This window comes from Nanorana parkeri, unplaced genomic scaffold (genome assembly GCF_000935625.1).
Source record: "Nanorana parkeri isolate BGI_ZX_2015 unplaced genomic scaffold, ASM93562v1 scaffold683, whole genome shotgun sequence".
Taxonomy (NCBI): Eukaryota; Metazoa; Chordata; class Amphibia; order Anura; family Dicroglossidae; genus Nanorana; species Nanorana parkeri.
The window spans coordinates 419591-440938 of record NW_017306951.1 but is presented as its reverse complement, the minus strand read 5'-3'; the positions used below and the strand labels follow the sequence as shown (position 1 = coordinate 440938).

At 39.2% G+C, this 21348-nt stretch overlaps 2 protein-coding genes across 3 annotated transcripts in view; one reads left to right on the top strand and one right to left on the bottom strand.

The window, feature by feature from the left end:
* The window catches only part of LOC108792794 (synaptotagmin-2-like), a 50930-nt gene extending 49691 nt beyond the window's left edge, over positions 1-1239 (top strand). For both annotated transcript variants that reach the window (XM_018563651.1, XM_018563652.1), the window contains exon 9: positions 808-1239. In XM_018563651.1, the coding sequence (XP_018419153.1) occupies positions 808-1014 (207 nt within the window). In that variant the 3' untranslated portion in view covers positions 1015-1239. The remainder of the gene's footprint in view (positions 1-807) is intronic.
* Positions 1240-15197: 13958 nt separating this feature from the next.
* Positions 15198-21348, bottom strand: part of LOC108792790 (protein phosphatase 1 regulatory subunit 12B-like) — a 34350-nt gene continuing 28199 nt past the window's right edge. Inside the window, exons 4-7 of the mRNA XM_018563648.1 lie at positions 18780-18884; positions 17803-17853; positions 17671-17721; positions 15198-15426 (exon numbers count right to left, since the gene is read on the bottom strand). Coding sequence (XP_018419150.1) covers positions 15340-15426; positions 17671-17721; positions 17803-17853; positions 18780-18884 — 294 coding nt within the window. The 3' untranslated portion in view covers positions 15198-15339. The remainder of the gene's footprint in view (positions 15427-17670; positions 17722-17802; positions 17854-18779; positions 18885-21348) is intronic.

The following is a 21348-nucleotide window of genomic DNA, read 5'->3' as shown; positions in this document are numbered from 1 at the left end:
CCTCCCCAGCAACAAATTGGGATACAGGAAGAGGAGGTGGTCGTCCTCCCTCCCCACCCTATATATCTAATTTTCCATTTGTTAAACTTTTAGAAGCCTTATGCCCAACCTGTGGCCTGAGGTTTGCATGTCTGTTGCAGTTACTATGTGGCTCTTGAGGCCCCTGCATACAATAATCTGTTTTACTTACCTATTATACCATACCATATATAGGCAACAACAGGCTTCTAGTAGTTAAATGGTCTGCTTTATTACTATCATACTGTCTTACTTTTTTCTGTGCTGTTTATACATTTTCTCTGTCCTCTGTCTGTTTTGCATGTCCTTTTCCTCTGATCTTTTATAATGGACCATTTTGTTCTTGTTTTTCATTTTTCTTCTTTGTTGTTCGTGTTTTTTTTCTTCTCATTTTACTTTATCTATTTTAAGGAAAATTTATGGTGAAAGAAATACAGGAGCTGCCATTACTGACCACCTGATAATGGGAGTTGTCTGTCTGTCATGCTGATCCTTTCACTTCCATGCGGTCTAAGTTTCCTACCTGAAACAAGCTTCAGTGAAATCAAAACTCCTGATATCCATGTGTGTTATAGGTAAAAAAAAAGTTTTGAAGCCAAATAGATCAGCATGACAGCCAGAGATCTATCATTTTTAAAAGGATGGTAATGTAATGGAACAGGTGTCCTTAAACAATGTGTTTTATATTATCTTAATGGCTTGCTCCCACTTATCAGAACTGGCTTATGATAATGCTGGAGACTTTTTTTAATTTTTTTTTATTAAGGCTATCTTTTATTTTTCTTACAGAAAATACAAGTTGTAATCACAGTTCTGGACTATGACAAACTGGGTAAGAATGAGGCAATTGGAAAGGTCTTTGTTGGATGCAGTGCATCAGGAACAGAGCTCCGACATTGGTCAGATATGCTGGCCAATCCACGTCGCCCTATTGCTCAGTGGCATCCACTCAAACCAGAAGAAGAAGTGGACCTTGCTCTTGGGTCAAAGAAGTAAATAACCCTCCACACACATAACACATATACTTCCCCTTAATATTTTCCCTCCTGCCCTCCCACTCTGCTGTGCAGACTTAAATCTACAAAGCACCTTCTGCTCACCCACCGGCAACATCAAATGCACAGCAGCCAGGACCTAAGGAACACAATCAAGGGGTGGTATTTCAATACAAGTCTGTTTGTCAGCCACCAAATTCAGAAGATAAACATTTCCTCTCTTTTTCAAGTGGTAGGATCCTAAACCAATGATTTTTATCAATGAAGAATGACTGCTGAAGCTGATCATTGCTAGCAGACAGATGTCCCCCTCTTTTGTGTGCTCTAAGCAGACTTTATATTGTATGCATACATTGGTGGGTAAATAATAGCTGTATGATATTCTGGTCTTCCAAAAATTAGTAGTAGACAGCCATTGGTTTATTGACAAAGTAGGTTCTCTGACTCTGCTACATGTCAGTATATCCAATTTAAATGATTACTATTAGTAGTAGGGACCTTAGGTTTACACTTGTCATTGTAGTAGTGTAGCAGATGTTGATTTTAAGCTATTTTACTCTAAAATCTAGTATATGCTGTAAAAGGTGAATATATTTATTTACAAACACTTTTAATGTGTTAGAGAAATTGACGTACACATTGTATTTTTCCTTATAGCTATTGTTAGGATAATTTCATTTTTAAATGTACTTTTCTTATGCACTTCCTCTAGATTACCCATTACATAAGCAATCTCCATATCTATAATATAATTCCTACTCTGTAGCATCAGTGGAAAGAGGTTATATGAGTATCTTGTCCTTTAACAAGTTTTCAGAATCACATGTCTTCCATTTTTCTAAAGTAGACATCTACTCTAGGATAAATCGCCAAGGAAATGGAATACTTATCTGTGCATCTAGCTAAAAAACTTTTGATTATATAAAATATTGTGGGAGGGGTTTTTTAAAATAGCGTTTATGCTTTTTATCCTAAATATCTATAACTAATTATGGGCATATAAAATATATGTATAATATAAAGAAAGAATTAGAGGTTTTTTTTGCTGCATGTCAGAATATACAGTTGTTGACATCGCAATAAAGAAAGTAAGCATTTATTGGTTAGCCATGTTTCATGGCTAATAATGGGAATGTTTCATATTGTATGCCTACAATCAGGTGAAGTGCAAGGGAATACATTGAGGTAATAGAGCATTAAAATGCAAAAGGTGTGACACCTACATTCTAACAATCATTATAAAAAAATGTTGTCAACAGATTGAAGCTTTATGGAAAAAAAGAATATTTATGCTTTCTCATTTCAGACCTCTAGTGGCAGCAACTGTTTTGTTATTTAGCCAGAGTTGGCTCCACTATCTGGATGGAAATACATGTTATGGTGTCCCCCATAGCAGTCAGGTTCTAGAGTAACTCATTTAAGGAAGAAGATACTGGAAATAAATGTTATTTCTGGTAACATTCCAGCCTCATTGCCTCCAGTTTTTATACATGAGAGTAGGAAAATACACCTGTCTATTATACTGATAACATATGCAGCCTGACTTCTAAACTGTTGTTATAGTTAGCAAAAATTGTATTTATCATGCATTTATCAGGAGAAAATAAATTAGCCACACTGTTACTAGTAGTTTGTAAAGAAAGAATACTCAGTTTGTGAAAAATTGTTTGCAAAAGATGTTGGGTTGCACATAATTTGAGGTAGGATTAGTCTGGGTTTGAGAAAACTATACAAGTAAGATGCAAAATTAGTAGTTACAATCTGAGAATATTTATTGTTTAAAGTTGTTGCTTGGTTCTTCAAGCTTTATATTGGTAAAAAAAACATATTTTTTATATGTTGACTATGTTGAGCAAGTTATGTAATTATTTTACTTCCAAATAATGTTACTGTTAGTAGAAAAATTATTTACTTTCTTTCTAAAACCCAGGTTATTTACTACACCATCTTTAAGCCTTTCCAGATCTTTGCAGCAGAGTCTCAGCACCCCTTGTGAGCACTGTTGACAAAACTCTAAGTGATCCCACTTTTGGAGTATTTAATGTTGAGTTAGCTTTAAACCACCTCAACAGAATTATAGGAAATGTTCTGTAGGAATGCAAGTGTCTCTGTGATAAGATAACTTTAGAATGGCAAACCCATGTGCATGGAGGATGTGGTAAGTATTAAAAAGGTGGGGAGAAGCGGACACTGCAGATGTCCAAAGCATGATTCCATATTCACTGCAGCCATCAAATTTAGTGAATCTCAAATATTACAAACATATATGCTGTTGCTATTTAAATGAATAGCTTTTTTTTAATCATATTAATTGTTGCAATTCCAGTGTCTTTTTATTGAGTTTATTTTAAATGTTTATAATACTTTAAGTTATATCTGAACATAAATGGAAGTTGGACATGTAATATATAAAGAAGATAGATGTTTGTGTATATATAAAGAATGGAATAAACCATGCTATACAGGGTAGTTTTCAGACCAAGACAGATAATGGAGAGCAGCCATATTACATTTTATTAAGAAATTTAAGAAAATCATGTTTACTTCATACCCATTATGATCAGAGGCCCGTTTGTTTACTCAGATATGTGCGTGCCTGACTGGATGTATGTTAAATATTCTGTACATAACATGCATGTGGCAGTGTACATACCAGCATGGGGAATAGATGTATGCTTGTGAGAGTGAGTGAGTGAGCGAGACCAGCAGGATATTTTTTGGCCTGTTTACTGACATGGCAAATCTGTTGTAGCATTATATTTCACTAGTAAAGGTAACACTAACATTCACCTTTGTATTGTGATGCTGCAAACTTTAGTAAGTTCTGATCTGCTTTTCCAATGCATTTTGTTTTGCCATGATGTAAATGGGTTAAAAATTATCATTTTATGGGTTAAGAAATAATAAATTAGGCTGCCGGATGCTGTTCCAGGCTTTACTGGCAGTCAATCTTAACATTTTGGATATATATTAGAAAGGGTTTTGTCTTACACTTTATATTTTTGAATGTATGCATGCTAAGGAGGAATCTAAAGTATATAGATAAATATATATATATAAATAAATATATAATACATAGGTACATATGGAAAGGGGCAGTGTGTTTACTGAAATTATTTTTTCATTTGTGTGTGTCCTGTTGATGTCCTATAACCTGCTAAATGTTGACGGATTTTTATCCATGCAATAGATTATGGCCTTTACCCTGGCATAAGGGCAGACCCTTCCTGCGTCTCGTGCTGTCTGTATTATAAATCTTTGCCATGCTGAGATATAAAAGCCATAATTTCTGAGAACAGAGTATCCAGGTGTGGTATACTCAGATTAAATATGCATGTATTCTGTCTTTGTCTCTATGTTTTCAAAAATATAGGAGGTGAGGTTAACAGGAGGTGCTTCCCTGTTCCACCTACCTTGGTGTGTTTATTGTTTGTGTGAGATAACTGTTGTCTTTGTTATTTTGTAAGACGTCTCCTTAATAAAGAAACATTGACTCAAGTGTCTTCTATTGTAATCTTTCAAAGCACTGCTGTCAGAAATATTTGTTTTAACATTTTCATTTTGTATGCCGTGTGTCTTCATATTTAGATTTAGTTGGGGTATTTTGTGGTAACCAGTCAATGGCAACTTGGATCCTTGTGAGCAGAACCTTAAAGCCTTGTATAATACAATTATTTTTTTAACAGCAAAGTTTGTTTATTTGCAAACCCTTCTTATTTTTCTATCCAATGTTAATTGGGTTTAACTTTCTTCACGTCAATATGCCATTTTAATTGGCGGAACTACCAGGGTCGCAGCGGTCGCAATTGTGACCGGGCCCTGGCATTCCGCCTGTTGGGGGGGGGGCCCAGAGAGGAAGATGAGGCCTCCCCCCCCGAGATAGTGCCGCTCCTTCCCCGCCGCTCTGCCACCCGCATCATGTACGGGCGGCTGTGCGGGGATGGAGAGGCTGTCACTTGTCCAGCAGAATGTGCTGCACGCACCGCCAGGCAGCACATTCTTCTGTGTGAGGATCCTCTCCTCTTAGTCCCGCCCCCTGGCTGCCGAGACGTGGAAGAAGGTCCTGCATGAGAGCTGGTGGCATTCTGCATTGCTGTTTTTTATAATTATGTATTTCTGGGACTTGTAGTCCTGCATAGCTGGTGGTATTCTGCATTGCTGTATAATGATTATGCATTGCTGCATAATCATTTTGGTGCAGAATAGCACCAAATATTCAGAACTACGTGTCCAGGCAATACATTATATTTTTAATTCGGGATGCACCCTCAGTCTCAATACTGGGCATTTTCACGAGTATGAGTACTCGTGAAAATGCCCCGATACTAAACACAGATACCGGTGTTCTGTCGAGAACGCCGACGTAGTCGAATTTGCTGACCTCAGCATCTGCGCTTGTTGCGCACAGACCGGTATTATCGAGGAAACAGGGATTTATTGACAAAGAATTTAGTTTAAATTGTTAATTGTGACCATTAATAATATGCCATCCATCATGTACTGCCATTGTGACCATTAATAATATGCCATCCATCATGTACTGCCATGGATGGCATATTATTAACGATCACAATTAACAATTAAAAACAAATACTTTGTAAATAAATGACTGTTTCCTCGTTAATCCCTTATGTGCGCAAGCGCAGATACTGGGTCAGCGTTCTCCACAGAACACCAGCACTACATTTTTAAACTGAAGCGGCTGCCTGAGGACCTCGGCAGCCTTCCTGTTAACCACATGGTACCATGGCGGTGAGGGGTTGGGGGGGCCCTTCATGGTTTCCTGCACAAGGTTCTAGTTATGCCTCTGGCCACGTTTTGAATAAATATCTGTAGGTTTATCATTTGTGCGTGTTTTTGGTGCTTTTGTGTGATAATGACCCCATGTATGGAGAATGTACAGTTGTGTCTGCTAAATTTCTCAGACAGGCAAAAGGAGCACTAATAATAGGACAGGTTGAAGTTTTTATCCAGTCTACCATTCTGCACTGTAGAGATAAATAACTGTAGAAAGCCCCCTGGAATGCTTAGAGAAGGGGATGTATTTGGTTAATTAGAAAAAAAGCTCTTCTGCGAATATATTTATTCACTAAAAATAAGGACTTTAGAACCTTTGGCAAGTTCATATTATTTTAGGGCAAGAGGTTGAAAGCAAATCTCTCCTAAAATCAATGGAATTCAAACTGAGCATTTGATTAAAAATGCATGAACAGAGGTTGGCTTCAGTGTACAGTTAAAATGTTGCTAGGTATAGGTAGCTGAAGAGAGGTATAGGCAACTGAAATTCAAGTGGCAGGCCAAACCTTTATTTTGCCAAACGGTGAAAATGTGCATACAACTTCAGCTGCCTATATCTGTGGATCTATTGCTCAACCAGAGATGTGGTTGAACAATTTGATTTTTCATTTTTTTGTTGTTGTCTATAAGGCTGAACACGCTAGCAAAAAATAGGAGACACTTTTGATTAAGCTCCTATACCTTTATTTTAATTATTATTCAAGTAACTAAACAAAAATATGCTTTCATTGTAGAATAGAGGGAGGAGACAGTGACTTTATCATGTATGCATGCTGCAACCCAAGCAGTTGCCATAGATACAAAGTTAAATCAGAAATGCGGTTTGTGCATCCTCAAATGTAAGTGGCAGTTTTGCTTTTATATTTTGCAATCATAAAGTTTTTCCAATTTGGAATTCTATTCTCCCTGATTATGAATTCCCATCTGAAATCACCCAGGAACTATTGGTCATCATGTAGGAGATACATGTGAAAATGATTTCGACTACTTATATTTGGGTGCAGATCTCTGGTTGAGAGATCAAGGGGGTTACTCACAAAAAAAGGCAGCCGAGTGAATAATCGAGCTGAAGTGAATTGAGCGGAATGTCGTTCGGCTATTCACTTCAGCTCAGTACAGCTGATTTTAGCCATACATTGGCTAAAATCAGCCATACATCGGCTGCTTTCGGTCAGCCGAACATGCTTAGCTGAGCTGAAGTGCAGAAACAGTTCAATTCCGCCGATCCAACATCTGGATTGGCTGAGCCGAAGCTCCAGCAGTTCACTCGCTGCCGTTCGCCCTATTCTCATAGGGGCCGAAAGGCGGCGAGTGAATAGCCGAATGCCGCTGAGCTGATTTGCTTTTCATTAGCGAGCAGAATAGAAAATAAAAACAAGTGAAAAAAAGTTTAAAAATTATTTAAGTAGATGTAAAGAAAATAATTTTTTTTTAAAGTTAAGAAAATAATAAAATTATTGAAAGAAAAAAAAAAACCACGTGGGGTCCCCCTCCCAAACAGTACCAGACCCTCAAGGTCTGGTAGGAATGTTTAAAAAAAAAAACGTGGGGTTCGCCCCAAAAGTAATACCTGGCCCTTTAGGTCTGGTAGGACTTTAATCAGGCGATATCGCGCAAAATGCAAATCGCGCAACAAACGCCCCATTCACACTGCTCGATTTGCATTTTGCGCGATATCGCCTGATTTGTTGCGCGATATCGCGCAAATGCTTGCATTGAGCAAGCTGGAATCGGGGCAAAATCCGCTCCAAAAAGGGTCCTGCTGTAACAACCCGCGACAGCAGGACCCTTTGCCCCATTGCAAAGCATTGAAGAGCGATATCGCGCGGTAAATAGCCACAATATCGGGGCCTTAGGAGGGACCCCAATTTAAAAATAAAAAAAGTTTGTGGGGTTCCCCCCAAAGTCATACCAGGCCCTTAAGGTTTGTTTAATCACAGATCAGCGTCCCCACGTTATTTGGGGATGCTGATCTGTCATTACAGTACAACTGGGCGGAGCCAGCTCTGACATCCCGGCGGGCTCCGCTCAGCTGTTGTCTTTTGCGGGGCGAATGGTCAGCTTTGGCTGACTGTTCTTCCTGCTTCGGCTGTCACTACGGCTCAGTCGAGCCAAACGCAAATGCTTCGGCTCAGCTGCCTCCGACTGCTGTATGGGCTATTGTGAACTGAAGGGCTCTGGCGGCCGAATGATCAGCCGAAGGTACGACTAGATCCTTTGACAGGTAAGTGAATAACCCTCCAAATATTTGGTGAGTTTTCTTCTAATCATTTATAAAGGCCCATTCTGTAGAAAGTGTAACAAGCACCTTTTGGACTATTGAAAAATGCTGGGTTATGCACTGATAAACACTAGGATCACTACATTTTGCATCACTACATTTTTGGTGTGTGTCAAATTGTGCACTGAATCACTTTTAAAAAATTGAGCATATAATTATGAATGTAAGTTTGATATGATTTAGTTATTTTGGTTTTGGCACTTTGTGTAACACTCAGAAGTGTTTGTGCAGTATCTTCAGTTTAGCACCTATGGGTAGGAGGTCAGCGAGGAATACTGGTGCAGAGGCTTTGATATGTTTACTTTAAAATCAATAGTCAAAAAGTAACACATTACAGGTATAAATAATAGTTTTTATTCCATATGGATGTGCATTTACATACACAATCACACAATTATAGAGTTGTGCTTTATTTATAAATAACAATCTGTGTACAGCCATCCCCTAAGTTTCACAATGTTGGCATTTACATTTCTGAGTAGGACATATTTAGAAAATGTTATATCTGTACTTTTGGAAGCAGTCTAAATATGCACCAAATATTTTAATTCTGTAAATGCATGAAACAAATCAAACATGTCACTTGTAATGTGAAAGACCACAATGTTAAAACTCAGTTACAAAATAAAAATAATATATATATATATATACACTGTATATATAAAGCTTGGTGATTTTAGTGAGGCGCAAGTGCTTCTAAAACCTGGAGAGAAGAACCAACCTCTGTTCTAAGTGCCACTTTGCTTTCCTTAGACAATATTGTTTGGCAAAATAGTTTTTATAGTCTTTAGGTATCAGGCAGTTCAGTGCATCAACAACAATTTTCAATCATATTTGTCATAAGCTTGCCACATGTTACAATCTGTATGTAAATGTATATTTTGTTTTAAATTTGCCAAAAACTATGTAGTGCAAGGTTCTATCTAGACGTAAACTTAATGATTGTTCAGGTAGCCTTACATAGCTAAAGGGCTAGTGTAGACAGGCTATTGTTCACTTCAGAATGACTTCTCTCCCTATACAAGTCTATAGTAATGCAAAAACAACTTGTCACAGGTAAATTGTAATGTATTCTGAAAGATCTCAGAAGCATTTTAAACTGAGGTCAAAAGCACATCAAATGTACCTATGGAAGCCCATTGACACTGGCCCAAAGTAGATTGTACAGGTAGACTGTAATGCATGGCCAGTTTTACACACCACTGATTTTAATAGCCATTAATTAATAAAAACAAAAGAAAATTAGCGATATAAAAACTGCATTGAGTTTGTTTCCTGCATGCTATAGGATATGCCATGTGTGAAGAACACCTTCTCTATGTTATACATCACCTGCTGGTTGCATGCCTACTGCCTATTGTCAAACTTAAAGAAAGCCTGTAGTGAGGAAGTATGTAGTTTCTAAATTCCACGTCTGAAAATTCTGGTTACCTGCCTTTTATGCTGTTCAAATGGCCGCTGTGCTTTATATATCATTGAATCAATGTAAGTATGCAGATCAGGAGTTCTGACTTCCCTGTTCAGCATGCTTGTTCCATGGCAGTATTTTAAAATATTGAAACCCAAGACAGCGAGGAAACTAGCATTTTCAGAAAGGTCATTTGTGTCTATATTTGTTTCAGTACAGGTTTCTTTGAAAAGCACTTAATAGGACTCCAATTAGGAAAAAAAATCTATAAACTACGCAGCTGGTTTTAAGGTGGACCTTTACACAGAAAAAGCATATTTACAGTCTGTCAGGAAGCACGGGCACGGCGCAGGGCACGGGTTCCCCTTCAGCTCGGTAGAACACCTGGTGCCCGAGGTGCTGGTGCGCATGCGCGAGTCACGCAGCGTATGCGCATGCACAGTACGCAGGCTGTGCGTGCATCCCCGGGAGCATAGCGTTCCTGCGTCATCTGGCTATCAGGTGTGAGCCTTGCTGGGGGAGGTTCCCAGTACACACCTTCCATCTTCCTCGCCTGCCATTGGTTCCCGGGGAGGGAGGCCTCCTGGTTGCCTCGGTGACCAGGGGGTGGCCCTACCTCCCCTGGCTATAAAAACCTGGCCTGAGCTCTGGCTTATTGCTGAGTTATTCCACCTTATGGTGAACACCTAGCCTCCCTGCTGATTTGCCTGTTGCCCCTTTGTATCCTTCGCGATTACTGACCCTTGGACTGTCTTCCACCTTTGAACTTTCGCTGCCTGCCTCGACCCGGATTGGACATTGACTACCCCTCTTGGATTATCCCTAAACTTGTACCGTGTTTCTGGACTGTCTTGCTGCTTACTGCCAGTGGGTTCCTCATCTCACTACTAGCTCCCTGGGACGTCTGACACAGTCTTACATTGAATATCTAGTAAGATTTGGACTGTTGCCTTAAATTCCTCAGGAGTTATTGCAGTGCCTTTGCTTTCATGTACCTTTGACCATTTGTGTTTACAGTATGAGATTTTCCTGCCCACTCTTGATTCAGAAGGCTGATATGACCGTTGGTGATGTTATTACTGCTTCATCCTCTAGATCTGTATTTCCTCCACCTCTCCTGCTGCCTATTGATTACTCTACATCCCTCTCCTATCTCCATCATCATGTGTGGTAAGTTGGTCCTGGAGAAAATAGTATTGCCTGTAGGCTTCCTCCAGCTAATAATGACTAGTCCTTGGCCACTTTTTTGGGGGTACAGTTTTGTCAGTATAGGTCCTGCTATAGTTATGCTACTTCAGTCCCTTCCATTGCAATGCATTAATTGCAGTGTGTTGTAAATTGGGAAATCACCAACATTCGAATAAATGACAGGTGAATAATTAAAGAAACTGGAAAACATATACTATACTGAACTATCAGGAATGGGTATAGTTAAGAAATTGATGAGAATGGAAAATATTACAGCAGACCTTCATGACAGGTACCCCAATGTTTCTAAGACCTGGGAGTTTGTAGATAGTCTTCTTGGGAACAGAATCCCTCGAACATCAAAGTCATAATGCCATAATTTAGAAAATAAAGGACTGACAGGCAAGCATCACATGCCCATCAAAAAAAATGTAACTGACCTAATTTCCTCACACGCAATTTCCTCCCTTCGGAATATCACAACATTATAAACTGCTGCTACTATAGTGCTGCATATGTAAGACCTACTTTTCTACTACCTTATAACTAAAAACTTTATTCCTTAAAAAATAAAAACAAATTGCAAGAAAACTGAGATTAAAGTCAGCCATGTAGTTTAGCTCTAGAAAATTTGATTCCTAACAGTCACCACCAAACCTTTCCAGTAAAACACTGGTGGAATCTTAATGTTAAAAACTAGCTGACTGACTTTAAACAGTTAAAAGTTGAAAGCAATACCCAGTGTTCAGTTTACACCATCAAACCTAAGTGCAGTTTGGGATCTTGAAGGACTGGCAGTTGCAAAATGACATTGGTGTGCTAAAAAAAAATAATCAGTGCTTGCCATATGTATGTGACAGTAACCACTCACAGTGTCAATGTTAATAATTCTTGCAAGAGATCTATAATTAAATAAATATCTTTTTGTCATATTAAATGTAGTTTAAAGTGCATTAATAAAAGAACATATAAAACAACCAAACTAGTTTTTTTTTTAAAGAAAATGGATACAAACTCATGACTTTAATATAGCATGGACAGTATCTGCTGTAACTCCTTGTCCCATTTTTTTTATATGTGGGAGAGATAAAAACAAACAAAATGCAAAACGTTATAAAAGTGACTTAAATATGTTAGAAACAGAAGGGTCACAAGGACAAAACACCAGGATAAAATAAATTACTTAATCCATGTTTATATTAAATTGCATATCCATTAACTAACTTCTTCCCTTTTAGTAAAAGGAACTTTACCCACCAAGTTAATGACTCCCAAAACAGTTACTTTTAAGCCATGCCAACTATCAAGGGTGCCAATGTGCTTATTTCAGGTCTCAACTGAACTTTCAAGTCCTCAATTGGCTGGCATTATAACGTATTACATGTACGGAACCGAGAATCCAAAAAGTTAGTGCTCCTAATATGAATACCTGTGACACCAAAATTACTGAGGCCATTGTATCATCATGACAGATAGACAATCATTTTTTGAAAGGGTGATCAGTGGCAGCCTCCAGTACAGGGTTCATTTAAAACACCAAAGCCTCTGCTGTGAAAGTTAATTTAGGCAGTGTCTGTTGTACTGTTGGGTTTGTCTAGTGTTGGTATATGCATATATAAAATTTGCAAATTATCTCTACATCAGGGGTGGGCAACTCCAGCCCGCCAGCTTTGCAGCTACAAATTCCAACATGGCTCTGCCTCTTGGAGCCATGCCTGTAACTGTCAGTCTTTCAATGCCTCATTGAGTTCCACAACAGCTGGAGGGCTGGAGTTGCCCACCCCTGCTCTACATGCTTCACATATGCAGGCAGCATTATTATTACACTCACTAATGCGGGTTCTCATAACCAACAATGTACCTCTAGAAGGTTGTAATGTAACTGAACATTAGTTTAACCCTACTTCATCCTAAAATTAGATTTTACAAAGAGCAAATATTTTGTGAGTGTTTTTTTTCTAATCTAATGAAGTGGAGGAGGGGTTTCTTTTATGTGGCCCATTTGTTTACTATCATCTTGGAGAGCCATGACAAAATATGTAATGACAGCTGGGGTCACAGCAGGTAACGGTTATGCAGACCACTATCCCATAGGTGACAAGTTCTCTGGAAACCAGGAATAATTTACTAAAATCACAGTGCATCAAACTGACTTTTGTGGTATCTTTATTTATATATATCTAATATGGTATCCATATTTCATATTTGGAAATTAAATTTATATAGCATTAAATATCGTTACTTGCATCTTAGCATAACATTTTATTTTTACTTATGATACTTAAAGGAGAACTATGGGGTTAAGGCTTTTCCCCATAGTTCTCGTTAGGGTAATGGGAAGACACAAACTAGCGTCCTCCCGTCACCCTAAGCTCAGTATACCGCTAGCTACTGCTCGTGGTATACTGAGACGCTGAAGCGGATCTCGACAATTATGTCTGGATCCGCCCAGCTGCGTGAGTGACAGCTGGCTCTGACTATCTAGAACTATGAACTACTGAAAAGCACTCACCTCATTGTTCTCCTTTAAGTACTGTATATGGAAGGCTTAAATTAAAAAATTCTTAAGTAATATTAACATGAGCCTAAAGCCCCACCCTTAAAAAAGTTTAGGGTGATTGTAAACAAAATATACTAATTATTAAAAATTATTTTTTTCCCAAAGAATTGATTTTCATAGGTCAACGTAGATAAAATTGCAATTGACTATTTTTTTTGCTCTTGGTGTTATAGGGTTGTAGATGATTCTAATGCTACTAAAGTCAGTAAAATTTAAAAAAATCACTAGTAGGGATTTTTTGGGCAGAAAAGTGCATGCAGTGGCTGCCTAATGTCTGAAGAGGCCTGCAGGAATCCGGAAGTGTTGGTGGCGGGGAACCGAACGGGGTACTGAAGATCGTTTCATTAGCACTAAAAAAGGGCATGCTTGAAAGGGGTGTGCCCTAATGTGTAAGTATGCTCTATATTTACAGCCGTTTACTTCTGCTTTAATATGCACTACAGAAAAATGCGAGGATAATTACAATATAGTTTTTATATTTTGTCTCATGGGCTAAAAAAATGGGCCAGGACTTAGAATATAAAACAAACTCAGTAAGAGAGTGCAAAGTCTAAGAAAAATTATTAGGGATGCACGGATACAATTTTTTCGAGTACAGATACTTTTCCTCAATCACTCGCCGATACCAATTACCGATACCTTTTTTGTGTGTCATGTGACAGTTTTTATTTTAAAACAATACAGTCCAATGGTTTTAGGACAGTGGTGGAGCGCCAGGACCTGGTCACAGCTGCAACCACTGTGACCCTGGTAGTTCTGCCACTGACTCCAAGCTGTAGAGGGGCTACAAATCTCAGCAATACATTATACAGCAATGCAGAATACCACCAGCTATAGAGGTCTACAAATCTCAGCAATATATTATACAGCAATGCAGAACAATGTAAAGCTACATATACTCTGTGTTTCTCTGGGGTGGCAGCTTGATGTCTCCAGCGGAGGGTCTCATTTGGGCTGTGCGGGGTCTCAGGTGGGCTGTGCCGGGATGTCGGGAAGGCTGTGGACGGTGTTACCAGGGGTCCAGAGGGTCTCGCAGCTGGGTGCGGGAGGCGGAAGTGCTGCAAGGGTCCCCAGGAAGGAAGAGGAGATCTGTGGCAGTCGCTGTAAACAGGCGCCGGGGTTCACAGGAAGGCTGGCGAGGTCCCCAACAAACCTGGGACCTCAGACAGCCGCTTCTGTTCAAACATCTAAAGCTCCGGTATCGGCGTTTAGTATTGGGGAATTTTCACAAGTATCGGCACTAATACTGATATCGGTGCATCCCTCAGTCCACGTTCTCACCTAGGCATCATCATTTTAGCATAGTTTCATCTAGCTTTTTTTTCCCATGCACATTTTTTGCGCACGTTAGACACACGCACATAAAGACACATGTTTTCGCTGGCAGCTTGAAAGACATTGCAGTGAATGGACAAGCACGCAAAAATGCGCACAGAAATGTGCAAAATGCTTTTGTCACGCATTTCCTGTAATTTCCATTGAAGGCTATGGGGAAAAATGACCTGCAAACTGCCAAAAGAAGCTAATTTTTCTGCGTACAATGTTTTGCTGCTGGCCTCCGAATGCTCAGATGTGAACAGGGCCTTAAAATTCATGGGATTTCTTGTGTTGGGCATTTTGAAGCTCGTATGTAACAGACAATGTGTACAAACAGACTGTGTACAAACCGCCCGGTGTGAACAGGGACTAATAATTATAATTTAAAATGTAGTGACTTACAGCGATGAGATCTCAATTTTCTGAGGTCAGTTTAGTAAAAGATGGCCTCTGATAGTGAGAGTTGCACATTGCCTTCTGGTGCATTTTCTACAGCTTTACAGCATTATGAGCTGTTAGTTTGCATAAAATTAGTCTTTATATACAGACTTACAAATTCAGTGTATTACGTCATCCACTTGAATGTAGTGAATACTACATACATTTGCTTGCTTCAATAAAACTATTTCTGCCAAAATATACACAAAAATATGCATCCAAAATATAAAGAGATATTTCTGAAGTGGCAACTCTAGCACCAAAGACCTCAAAGTGTTCATAGATTTTACAGAATGGATACAGTATATGGATTAAGTTATTTCTCTTTTACACTACGTCATTTGGAAAGTTTGCTTATTACTCGAATCAAAGCTCCATTTTCATCCTTCAGACGCTGGTTGTCAGACTTTAGGTCTGTGAGAACCTGAAACAGAAGTATAAATATCAGGTGGCATAATGGAGCACTGCATTAAGGAATTATTGTACAAAAGGTTTATATAACTATTCCCATCCATTAGGTATTAAGTCATAATTACTAAACTTTTCAAGAAATTTGGATTATATAATTATTACAATATCCTATTGGTCAGATAGATGATCAGTAGAGATGTCTCAATTCATTTCACGGTTGTGACCTCTGCTTGTCCAGGAGTATAATGAGGCTATGAATTGGTGTCTGTAGATTTGACAGTGTAGCTGTTAAAAAATCCTGAGCAAGCACAGGGACATAAGCATAAAGGATCCTGAATTTAGGCTAATATTGGATGTAGCCGACAAGCAATTACCTTCTATAACAATACTAATAGTACTCTGTGGTGGGTCTGGTGGCCTGAGGCTTTGATGCCATATGGTTGTATTTTATGTTCTGATATGGCTGCACTAGGCAGTGGATTTATATTTCTGAATAGTGTGAAAGTTCATATAGTTAGCATAATTGGGAGTGCTCATAATTGTTATTGACCTGTAGCAACCGCAGCCAGTTGGGACTAGCAATACTGGTCAGGAACCTTATAGAGATTTTCACACACACCACTCTAATAATACCTAGAGATGTGCTTCCCTTAAGATTGAAAGGGCTGCAGTGGGAAAAATAAATTTAATTATTTACATGTATTCATGCTATTGATAGGATAGGATTAATTACTATAATTTTTTCATATTTGATGAACAATTTCCCATTGATTTGTATAGTTAGATTTCTGCATTTGTGTATGCAGCATCATTTATGGTTGTTGAAATGCTTGTTTGTATTTTTTATAAAAACAAATAGGAATTTATATATGCACATGTCACATCAAATTATAGACAATTTTTGTCCATTAGAAAAGGGTTTATAATATGTGTAGTTGCAATAAATGAGGAAGATGGAAATTATGGTTAAACAAACACATAACAAAAATGGCCAAATTTCTCCGGTCCCCAGGAAGGAAAACATTTTCTGAAGCTGTGCCGCTAAGGGCTTAAGATGTAAAGAGGTCTTCAAACATCAGAGCTGCTGACCTTTCTAGGTCCAATTACTGTAACATTCTTCAAGCCTCCAGAATGATAGGTATAATGCTGCCACCTTTTCGGGTTTGCTGTCTGACTCTCTTCCGTCCTTACATTATGGGCATATATTTATTGCCTGCATTGGCAATGAAGGTGCTGGTCTCATCAATTTGCTGTGCTTCAGATCTTACCAAAGATGCAGGTTTCAGATGGGCACTTATACGCCATTAATAATTAAATTGTGCTTTTACGACCCCATTCACAATGAGCTACATCATAAAAAGCTCTTTTTCAGCTCTGATTTGAGCTGAGCGACATTGAGCTACATTGCGCTATAGTGCAAATTTTTTCGAGCTATGTAGCGCTTCTTTTGGCAGGTCTATCAAAACCTATTGGGGCCGAATCGCACAAAATCCACTGAAAAATAGTTCATGTTCGAGCAACAAGCTTGAGCTACAAGCTACAGGGGACATTGAGCTGTGAGATGTGAAGAGCTACATTGAAATGCATTGAAATACATTGAGCTTCATGTTTAGGGCCGGTGCACCCCTAGGCGACACCTCACCGCACAGCAATCATGCTCGATTCCGCGCGGACTGCCGCGCGGTCAGGAGTCGCCCAGGTGTGCAACGATCGTGATGTAGGTGTCATTATTTTCTATTGGCACCCCAGTCACGCTGAGCGGATCACGTGGTTTCCCGCTGCTAAAACAGCAGCACGCCGTGTATTGCAAAAAAAAGGTACTTTTACCTTTTTTCTGCGGTTGCCGCGCAGATGTCACCCCATTGAAATCAATGGGGCAGCGGAGCAATCGCTACCTGCATTGTGCAGGACCGCGCGATCCCGGATCGCGTAAGTCTGCACCGGGCTTGAAGCAATTTTTTTGTCGAAATCTCGCTACAAATCACTCAGTGTGAATGGGGCCAATGTGTTTTTTATTGCAGATTCTCAGGCACCAATGTCTCCCGGCAACCAGTCTAACTCCCCTCTAATGCCGCTTCATTCAGCCCAAAGTAAAAAAAATATGTTTACAAACATGTCAACAAGTAAAACATTTTATTTAAGTACATTTTAGGTTTGACTTATGTAACTAATGTAGTATGTTCATTAAACACAGACACTACAGGTTACATGCTAGCCTATAGCAGGAAAGTCTTTTTTTTAAAACATTATTTCTTACCTTAATATCATCTTCCATTTCTGTCATCCTGCGTTCCAAAACCCTTTTCTCCTGTAACAGAAAAATATTAGCTGTAAACAATTTACCTGTAAACCAGCACTTACATAGGAAGACAGATCATTGGCCACTTACTTTCTTTTCAGCCTCTAGCAGTCCAGTGTGACTTGATGATTGGTCCTGTTTCTGGAATTCATAAAAGGTAAAAAAAAAGTTAATAAAGTTAATAAAGAGTTCATATATTTAACCTATAGCAAGCAATAAGAATTTATTTTGCACTAATTTAGTACAGCAACCCAATCAGGATTCCCTTTGCTAAAGTCAAAGAACTATATTAAATTAATTCTGACAGAGTCCTTTCTTGCACTTACAGGAAATTGTTTACTTAGCCCTCATTCACACTAGAAATGGCCGGCACGTACAGCTCTGTGCTGCGAGCACGGCAGTATCGCTCAGCTCCCGGGAAGGACAGGTGCTGCGCGTGATTAGTACGCAGCCCTCATCCTTCTCTATGGGACTACATGGCCGTACGACGCCCTACGCTCACCCGCCCTGCACGTTTCATGCAGGTGAGCGTACTCGTGCGCTGACAGGATGAATCCTGTCTGCGTCCAAGCCAGATCACAAGCAGCACCTGTCCTTCCCGGGAGCTGAGCGATACGGCTGTGCACGGAGCTGTACGTGCCAGACGTTTCTAATGTGAATGAGTGCTAAATTGTAATCTAATCTAAATTCTGGCTGGTCATGCATGTCAATCTTTATACCCTTATGATTTATTATTAATGCCTGAAAGTTTGAGATGACTATAAATGGTGAAGACTGAGTCAAACAGGCAGTGCAGACATCTGAATGTAAACAAAGCAATAGCTGTCAGCACTCAGATTTGCATAGTTGGTTGGTGTCCTTCGCTATAATAAAAAAAAATGTATGCGTTTTTACAATATAGGTTTCCTTAACACTTGTCCATGTATTTTAATCACATTATACTCTGCTATAGCCTTTTGAGCTAATCTGCTAATTTATTACACAAATAATGCCATACTCCTGGCTTTGCTTGTTGCAATGCTTTACTTTACAAGGTGTTCATCATTTGTAATTTGGGCCTACTTTACCTTCACAACTCTTTCCAACTTGGCTTTAATATCTGCAAGCTCCAGCTGGGCTTCTCTGAGGTTGCTTTTCAGCTTCTCATTTTCATTGTAGGCACCCTCATATAGCTAAGAAAAGAAACATAAGATTTTAGTGATCAATGTAGTAGTTTAAACAACTTTGCATAATACCCATCTACACAGGCCTTTTCCTTGGAGTCTAAGTCAAGTGGCAAACAGTCATGCCTTGGCAAGGAATAATGCTCTGGCTGTGCATACAGTATATGGGCCTGGTTTTGAATTGGGTTAGGCTTTTGGATATTCAGACCAAAATTTTATAAAACTATGAGGGTATGTACTGTGGTCTGTAACTTCCACATTGTCATTCTTTAGGCCTCATTCACACTACGCTAACTCGGGGCATACACGTCCGTGCAGCATGCACGCCTGTATCGGGCCGTTCCTGGGAGGGACAGATGCTGCTTGTAGCAGCCTGTTCTTCCCTATGGGGGTACGTGGCCATACGCTATCATACGCACACCCGAACTGCACATCCGTGCAGGTCTGGGTGTCTGTGCTCGGATGCAGACAGGATCCATCCTGTGTCCAAGTATTGAGACGCACAGACGTGTACACCCCGAGTTAGCAGAGTGTGAATGAGGCCTTAAAACTCGTGCTTTTCATTACTAGAATTGCAATACATTTTGTCTACCAATTATTTTGTCCTTTCTTCAAAAGAGACACATTAGCCTCCTTCCATTTACCCATAAATCATCAGCTATCCACACATAAGTTTATTCTCTATTCATTATGCACACATACAGTATAATATTTTCATGTGGCTACAAAATTATGTTCCTTTCTTGGGCATAAACCTAAAATTATGCTGGAACATGGAAAGGTATAAAGATTAAAACATCTTTACTCCTGCTAAATTACTGCTTGCAGTTGTTTAAAACATAATCAGATTTTTAAATTGAAGCTGATGATACATTTTCATATTCTTTTTACTCATTATTTTATAACCCTCATCCCTACATTTATACAACATTTTTGTTTTATAAATAAGCATTTAATACATGGTGCCCCTAGAACACAGGATTAACAGAGCATGACAGGTTTTCCTAAAGATAAACATAGCAAAAGTGTTTATCGTTCTCACAGTATCTCTAGAATTAAAACACAATAAAACCCGGAAAAGAGCAAACAAGGAGTGGATTAGTCATTCATCTTCCCTCTGACTGCTTGTAAATTCTAAAGTAGAACATTAACTAGCATAGCGGCTAAAGCAGCCTGGTAGATAAGTTAAAATGATACTTGAGTGCCACTTGATGGCTCGAAATTTAAATATGAAATATTATTGTGCAATATTTACCTGACACTGTAGCAGCCGGGAAACAAAATTTTTAGCAACTGAAGTAAGCATTAGCGCCTGTATGTTTTTCTTAATACAGATTTAATACCTTTAGCACAACTTTTGTCATGATGGCTATTAGCAGTTTTGTCTTCTTTTGGTTATTGGGATATAAAAACGGCCCTGTATATATATATACACTATACAGAATTAAAGTTCTCTCCTATTCACTGGATTCTATATACAGTAAGCCATTATATTGTCTTCCTGCATCAGGCCTATCTATTACTTCAGCAATGGCATTAGAAAACATCTCATTCTGTTGTGCGCTAATAAGCAAGGTAATTATTAGATCTCGGCTGCCAAGGACCGCCTCATGATTCAGCAAAGTGAGAAAAAGGTGTCTATGTCAATCCTATTCAAATCTTTAGGAAAATGGTCAAACATATCAAAATGTAAGCGAACTAAAAATATGTGCAATTCATTCTCAACCTTAAAGGAGACTGCAATCATCATATTTTCCTACAAAGTTCCCATTTGTGTGCAGACGGAGTCCTAGGGAATGTCAAAAATGTTGCCAGTCACCTGCTCAGAACACTTCTTGTGCGAATGCTGTTGTGGTGACTTTTACCATGTTATCTTCCATAGTGAATTTCATGTTTTGGCATCCCATAAATGCTGGTACTCGGAGCTGTGGAATGTGTGCATGTTAGCAATTGAAAGTGTAAACCGCAAATACTAAGGCCCCATTCACACTTGGCGATTCGCAAATCGCGTGTTCGTCGCGCGATTGGCATTTTGCGCGATATTGTGCAATTTGTCACGCGATATCGCGCAAATGCTTGCATGGACAAGCATTGAATCGCGGCAAAATCCGCTCCAAAAAGGGTCCTGCTGTAGCGACACACGACCCGCGACAGCAGGACCCTTTGCCCCATTGCCATGCATTGGAGAGCGATATCGCGCGGTAAATAGCCGCGATATCGCGGGAATTACCGCGCGATAAATCGCTCAGTGTGAACGGGGCCTAAGACCGAAGTGAGAAATGAAGTTAAAGAGACTTTCACTTTTCAATCAGGCACGCCGAACATGATTTGGGGATTACCACTACCATCATCAGCAGACTGTTTTGGCCATGTTATACATGAAGGACTGTGGCTGTTTTAACACTTCTGCACGCACATGCTAATATCTGAATTTTTTTAAAGAAAATTTCTTTAAACCCCTAATATATATATA